This window comes from Schistocerca cancellata, chromosome 5, assembly GCF_023864275.1.
Source record: "Schistocerca cancellata isolate TAMUIC-IGC-003103 chromosome 5, iqSchCanc2.1, whole genome shotgun sequence".
NCBI classification, from domain to species: Eukaryota; Metazoa; Arthropoda; class Insecta; order Orthoptera; family Acrididae; genus Schistocerca; species Schistocerca cancellata.
This window is the reverse complement of record NC_064630.1, coordinates 526,781,791-526,789,488: the sequence shown is the minus strand read 5'-3', so window position 1 is coordinate 526,789,488 and position 7,698 is coordinate 526,781,791. Positions and strand designations below refer to the sequence as shown.

Genomic DNA, 7,698 nt, shown 5'->3' with positions numbered 1-7,698 from the left:
CTCGGTTTGATTGGAATTAATAACTTTTCATGTGTGTTCCTACGAAAGTCACAGAGAGGTGCTATGGTTTTCCCTCATGCTCGACAGGGTAGTTTTCCATGTGATGGACATCAACGATCTACTGCAGATCTTTTCCCTCAAGGCCTTTTGCTTCATGTTACAACCGACGATTGTACTTCGTGGTCCTGGTATTTCACTAAGCATTCAGAGGCATGTATTTTCTACAATTTGTGTGTAGTTTACGTTGAAACAGTGCTGTGTCTAGGAAGCCCTTACATCAGGTCATTCGCTCCTTATTTATTAAGGTCATAGCAGGTCCTCATTTTACAACTGGACAATGTTGTGTCACATACAGAGCAGTGACTCATGGAACTTACATTATGTGTTGTGCAAAGTTATAACCATTCATTGAGGAGTGTCTCCAAGTTATGTGTCAGTTATAAAAGCTACAGTGCGCGCGCGCGCGCACACACACACACACACACACACACACACACACACACACACACACACACACACAGTATTTCTGAACAGTTATCGTAGGTCAGTTGAAATTAATGAATTTTTCTGGGATGGAACAATCAAAACAATTTTGTATGTGTGTTCCGTACTATATTTACCTCGATTTATCTGTAATACGAATTTCTTAGTCTCAAGGAATATTCACTTATTCTCCCACCCATGGCTTTGTCTCCCTTTCTGGGAGAACACTTACCTACACGAAGAACAACATTTGTGCAAGATTTGTTATTTCTACACCTTTATATATGTGGCTTATGTGTACTAGGCATCACACAAATTGATGTTATGAGATCTTAACTAGTATCTGGCTGTATTGGCCTTTCCCCAATGATGTATCCAAGTCGAGACAGTGACAGTTTATCAGATGCTCTGGCTAGTTTATGCTACCATTTTCCAGTTGAAGCACTATGCTGCTTTCATGTAGGTGTAATGTTCACTGTATGTGTAGTCCTAAATATGCCATGTTTTGAGGGAGTATTGCTGGAAGAGAATTTGGGGGGGGGTGTAAGTCAGTAGGTGAGACTTTGGTATTATATTGGTATACCTTTTGCTATCTCCTGATTTGCAACCGGTAATGTAACGGTTGCAATACATGATGAGCATATTTCGTTTTAAAGGATCCCAGGGCAATGGGAACAATGTTAAAGTTAAATATTCAAATAACAGCTTTATTGAATTTTACTTTGTTTAATTTCCTTAAGCAGCTAAACTTACTATTTTGAATTGTATTTACCATAGGATGTATTCTGCGCCCTGTTTTTAATGTCAGAACGGTAACTACCCCTTCAAGAGGAACAATCTACTTTATTTCAAGAGTTATTTCATTGTTAATGAATTCCACTGCTATTAGAGTACGAATTCGTGGCATTCTAAAGAAATCCACCACGTGTTTTTATTTAGCAATTAGAAACTTTCCTTATTTCCGAGTAGGGATGTGCTCTGTAATAGAAGAAAATATGTTGTCCTGTGTTTTGATGTGGGTTAATCTAGTTAAGTTATGGGTAATGTGCAATACTACACCATATCCTGGACTTGAGAATTGCGAATTTTAATGTAATTGTCTTAACAGTTTGTAGCCTGTGGTACTCCATGCAACTATTTTTGCAAATAGATGGAGGATGTAGCAATTTTAGTTTTTATTAGTGTTTTTCATATGTAGCTAATCGAACTTTAAATCTGGTTAAGTTCTGTAGCTGATTTACTGTATATTCACACATTTATTTGCACACATTTTGCTATGTTGTATTTTAAATTTCTGGAATTGGGATTAATATTTGCCATAGAAAGACAACTGATTTCTAGAGGCACCTGTAAACCATTTAAATATCAGTATGGATTCAGTACCTGCTCGTATTACATCGGGTTTAACACTGTAGAACTAATATTAAACATTTTCAATCATCAAAGATCGTTTCATTATTTTACTGTATTCATTGTTACAATTCTGACTGACAACTTCAACTGATCATTTAATATTTTAATATTTACTGATTTGATAATTTGGAATACAATTGCAATTGAGTCCATTTACGTAACACTAAAGGAAATATTTGCACATATCCCTGCCATAGCATTGAGGCCCTTACTAGGACGAACATGCTTTTGGAGAGTAGATGACACGCTGCTCGTAATGTTGTCCAGTCCCCACTCCTGTTTAAGGGGAACAGTGTATAAGGTGGCAGCCCTCAAGGATTATTTTAGGGAATTAGTTTCAAAAATTTTATTTTTTTAACTTCAGCTGCGTTTACATGAGCCAAGCCGCCTGCCTTTGAGAACGAAGAGTATTCTGTCCGATTAAACCGAATGAGAAGAGATGCCGTAAGCCCTTTGTTGACGAATGGACGCCAACTGTTTAGCCAGTAGCGACCTAGGGTAGCAGAGAACTGGTCTGGACGCCATTACCATTGAGGATTATTGTCAGCATGAAGCTACTCTCTGACAAATGACTTGAATGAAATGCGAATTTCATTTGAAAAGTGGGCAACAGCTCAGTGATTAGCTTCACTCTGTCGGTAAATTACTTTCTAGTTATTACTAACTTGTAACAGCAATTGTTAAAAATTATTTTTCCAGTAGAATTATGACGGACCAGGATGATACCACAGGTAGGATGACTGCTCGTTAATACTTTGGATACACAGGTATATTCTCTATCAATGTATTCACAAGATAATTTTTGCAGTAGTTAAAGTACATGCATTAATTGTCTCAAACGTCTCGCCAAAATACAAATATTTCAACAAAGAACAATAAATATTTATAAAGTATTTACAAAGTATTTAAGAACTGACAAGGTTAAGAGGCAGTGTATAAATAAAATAGAATTACTTTAATCGATGCAGTATCTGAAAGCTAATGTGTGTTTCCGTGCAGTCTCTTCCGCTGAACAACAGGAATCCGTGAATTGCACGCCATCCTGTACAAAGTATCTTATTTGAGCTAAGCTGGCTTCGTAATTTTTCTTCTCGTGTGATCGACCGTTCACAGGAAGTCCATCACCTAGTGGAGATGATTATTTCGAATGCGGAAACAACTTTTCGCTCTTGATGGATTCCTCTTCTGTTTCTTTGCACCAGTCAACCATTACTAGGGCATCTCGAGTAGCTGGTAGGAAAACGTGTAGAAATTGGAGGTATGAAGCTCCTCTGGCCGAGTGATTTCATAACTTCTGAAAAATTTAATATTAAACACACACGTTTCATGTCCACTTTAGTTTCAGACGTAGTGAAAGAGTTCGTGATCGGGAATTCATCTCATCTGGAAGCAAGTGTTGATAATGTGATCTTCGCTCACCAGTCATGCTATACTTGCCCGAAGACGTGACTGCAAAACTTGAATGTCAAGTATTGTATCACTGAAGTGTCAATTACAATGGAAGTTTGCATTAAAAGAATTAAGGTGTGAGCGGTTCGGACGTTGGCGGCCATACCAGATGAACGAAAGAGGGTAGGGGTTATCGAGAAGTCACGGTTTCATTACGTGGGCGATGAGCGCGTTGTATCTGTAGTGGTACATCGCATCATTGGGATGGGGCAATATTAGCTTACCATTGCTGCGTACCTCGGATATGCAGTCCTCCCAGTAGCTTAACTGCACTGCAGGTGGTAGCCTACTGTGGAAAAGGTTTGTAGCTCTCACTCCCTCTGAAAGAGAAGGCACGAACAGAATAGTCGACACTAGATGAAATATTTACTTTAATTTAATTGGTATCTGCTATTCATTAACTTCACATATTCTAACTTTGAACTGAAAACGTAGCTACAGTTTCAGAAAACAAGAGAAGCAATTATACAGTGTTCGTTAATGAATAAAAAATTCGGCCAAATTTCGTCCTAATATTGTGTGGACAGAAAGCGCGACATACAGACAGACGTCTAACAGACATACAGAAGATATATTTGCTGAGACAGAAATATGAAAGGAGAAAGAGTGAGAATTCTGTAACAGATTTCCACTACTAACAGGGAATAAAATTCAAAAATGTTAATATGATGTGTAGTTGGAGACGCCCAGATGATATGGAATGCCATCTCCTGCATTACGTAACAGTGAGAGATTACGAGAAGAGGTACTGGATTGTACGACATACCTCCCAGGACAGACATATACAGCACAATTTAGCTGCTGAACTTTGATTATTCCTGACGATTGCATCAGAGTATAACGAAATGGTACATTGAAATACTGAGAAATACTGAGAAATCGTGAGGAGTGAATTTTAGTCTGTAGGTCTGCGTTAATGAATACCACTATACCCAAGAAAAGTAAGAGATCCATTATAATAACGAACACAGAAATTGGACAGGTAAATATATTTTAAAGGACAGTAACTATGAATGAACTGTGAGACATGACAAGTTGACGTCGCCAAGTATAAACATTTCCAATAGAGAAAATAAAACAATATAAAATAACACGAGCAGTGAAGCTGATGCAAAATTGCAGCAAATAAATGTGGAAACATCTTAAGAGACAGTGTCATCGGGGTAATAGATTAAGAGTACAGAAAAAGCAAAGTAAATTGGACGAGAAAGCGTCAGAGTGTTAACGAACTCCTTTGTCAAACGCAGAGGGGGGAGAGAGAGAGAGAGAGAGAGAGAGAGAGAGAGAGAGAGAGAGAGAGAGAAGCAGGTGGAAAGACTACATCGCGAGAGAGAAGCAGATGGAATAAGTTTAACTAAGACTTCTACGAGAGACATGAACTGTGGTGACAAGATAGGGGACGAAATAAGTTCTGGCAGACACATGAGACGTAATTTTACTGTCAGAGTTTGAAGGAGCTTTGGAACACTTCAGATAAAATAATGCAGTAGGCGTAGATACCATTCCTTCAGAATTTCTAAAATCATTGCGAAAAGTAGCAAGTAAACGGTTATTCAGGTTGTTATATGTTCTCAGACTGAAGACATTCCAACTTCAAGAAATAACATCGATACAATTTCGAAGATAGCAAGAGCAATTAAGTGCGAGAACTATCTCATAATCCGGTAACGTCTCGTCCATCCTACTTTATGACAAGAGTAACTTACAGAAGAAAGGAAAAGAGAATCTGGGAGCTGCTATGACAGTTTAACTTCCGAGATGGTGAAGACACCAGGAGGCGGTATCGACTTCATTTTGATAAGGTAAGCATGAACTTAAATTTCGAAATACATTCATAGGATTTGTCAGCGTACAAGTCTTCACCAGCGTAGAATAGTAGAAGACAGTCAAAATTGTGAGAAAAAAATTGGGTACAAGCTGTACGGAAATACTGGTATATGAGAAAGCACGTTTAATATTCTACAATATTTTTTATTTCGCGATCCGGTTTTCGTCTGTTACGCCATCAGTCGCTAAGGTAAGTAATGTAGTGCGGTGAAATTTTATTCAAAGATTTTGAACCAGTGCATCTACGATTATCTCCCCCTCTTCAGATATGAAAAATGTTAATGTTAGTGGGTTAGCAATAAAACCAGAGGGATTATTTCAGTTTAAATGAGATGCAACACTTCTTAAATAAGATACGTAACAATGAACTACATACGAATTACAATTCATAGAAGAAAATAAATTCAGCAATTAACTTTGGAATATGCCACCAAGGATGTGGCTGAACAAAATGTGTTCTACTGGTCCTAAATTAACGAACAGGTTAACATATGATCGTGATATTAAGCAGGCGAGAAGCAGCTGTGATTATACGTAGTGTAGTTTAACACGTAGAAGTAAATATCCTCTGATTAGTGAAGTCCAGATTGTTCACCAATTAGGCTCCTTTCAGAGTATGCTGATGCAATAGCTCCATACCTGAATCATACCACAGTTCTCTCGACGAAAGATCCATACACAAAGACGATTAAGTTGCACAGGTCACACCAATATTCAAGAAAGGTAGGAGTATTCCACTGAATTACAGACCCGCATCATTAACGTCGATATGCAGCGTTATTTTAGAACATAAATTTTATTCGAAAATTACCTGTAATCTCTAAGAAAACTATCTATTGACACAGTCAACATGGATTTAGTAAACATCGTTCTTGTTAAACACAACTAGCTCTTTACTCGCATGAAGTGTTGAGTGCTATTGACAAGGCATTTCAGATTGAATCTGAATTTCCAGAAGGCTTTTGACACTGTACCACTCAAGCGGGTTGCAGTGAAATTGCGTGCTTATGGAATATCGTCTCAGTTATGTGACTGGATTCGTGACTTCCTGTCAGAGGTCACAGTTCGTAGTAGTTGACAAAGAGTAAAAAGTGATTTCTGGCGTTCCCAAGGTAGTGTTATAGGCCCTTTGCTGTTCTTATCTATATAAACGATCTGGAGACAATTTGAGCAGCCATCTTAGGTTGTTTGCAAATGACGCTTTCTTTTATCGACTAATGAAAGTCATCAGAAGATCCAAAAAAATTGCAAATATATTTAGAAGAGATCTGTATGGTGCGAAAGTTGGAAATTGACCCTGAATAACGGAAAGTGTGAGGTCATCCACATGAGTGCTAAAAAGAATCCGTTAAACTTCGGTTACACGATAAATCAGTCAAACCTAAAAGCCGTAAATTCAACTAAATACCTAGGAATTACTATTACGAACAACTTTAATAGGAAGGAACTCAGAAAATATTGTGGGGAAGGCTAACCAAAGACTGCCTTTTATTGGCAGGATAATTAGAAAATGTAACGTCTACCAAAGATACTGCCTTCACTACGCTTGTCCATTCTTTTAGAATACGAGGGGCGTTTGAGAAGTCCGTGCAAAAATAGGAACTACTTACATGTTTGGGGTAGACTATTTTTCGACGTAGTCTCCTTTCAGACTTTTATACTTCGTCCAACGCTGTTCTAATTTTTTGATCCCTTCCGAATAATAGGAATTGTCCAAGTCTGCAAAATAGCTATTAGTTGCTGCAGTCACCTCGTTTGAATAAAGTCTTCGTCCCACAAGCCATTTCTTCAAATTGGGGAAAAATAGTAGTCAGAGGGAGCAAAGTCTGCAGAATAGGGGAGGGGGGGGGGCAATGTGAAACGAGCTGGAATCATATTTCCGTTAATTTTACGACCACAACTGCTGTGGTGTGGTGTGTGCTGGTGCATTTTCGTGAGGAAGGACATTTTGCGATCCAGTCGCCGGCGTTTTTCTTTTAGCTCGGTTTTTAAACGGTCTAATAATGATGAATAACACGCACCTGTAACAATTTTACCCTTTTCCAGGTAATCGATGAGGATTATTCCTTGCGAATCCTAAACGACAGTCGCCGTAACGTTTACGCTCGAAGGAATGGCCTTCGCCTTTGTTGGTGCAGATTCTCTCTTGGTAACCCATTATTTAGATTGTTGTTTGGTCTCAGGACTATAGTAAAGGAAACATGGGTGTTTATGAAACATGGATCATCATTAACCCCATTCTTTTGTACACTGACTACGCAATTCGCAGGTGGAACTTGAGGATGAACAATGAGACACCACTAAACAGTTCGTACGCGCCCAAGTCGAAACTATAGAACTCTAAGATAGGAGCTAAAGACTACTGTGTATCCCAATTTACGTAGGAGAAGACAACTAAAAACAAGGAAGTTGAAGGGCGACAAAAGACGCCTTACAGGAACAGCGGTCCAAAACTAAAAATTAAGTGACCTTCGCGGTCGACAGCCCGAGTGTAATCTGCTAGAATGGTCGATAAATCAGACGGCA

General features: G+C 38.5%; 1 protein-coding gene across 1 annotated transcript in view; it reads right to left on the bottom strand.

The window, feature by feature from the left end:
* Window positions 1–2,311: 2,311 nt before the first annotated feature.
* Window positions 2,312–7,698, bottom strand: part of LOC126188170 (juvenile hormone acid O-methyltransferase-like) — a 137,456-nt gene continuing 132,069 nt past the window's right edge. The window contains exon 5 of the mRNA XM_049929685.1: window positions 2,312–3,665. Within this exon, the coding sequence (XP_049785642.1) occupies window positions 3,487–3,665 (179 nt within the window). The 3' untranslated portion in view covers window positions 2,312–3,486. The remainder of the gene's footprint in view (window positions 3,666–7,698) is intronic.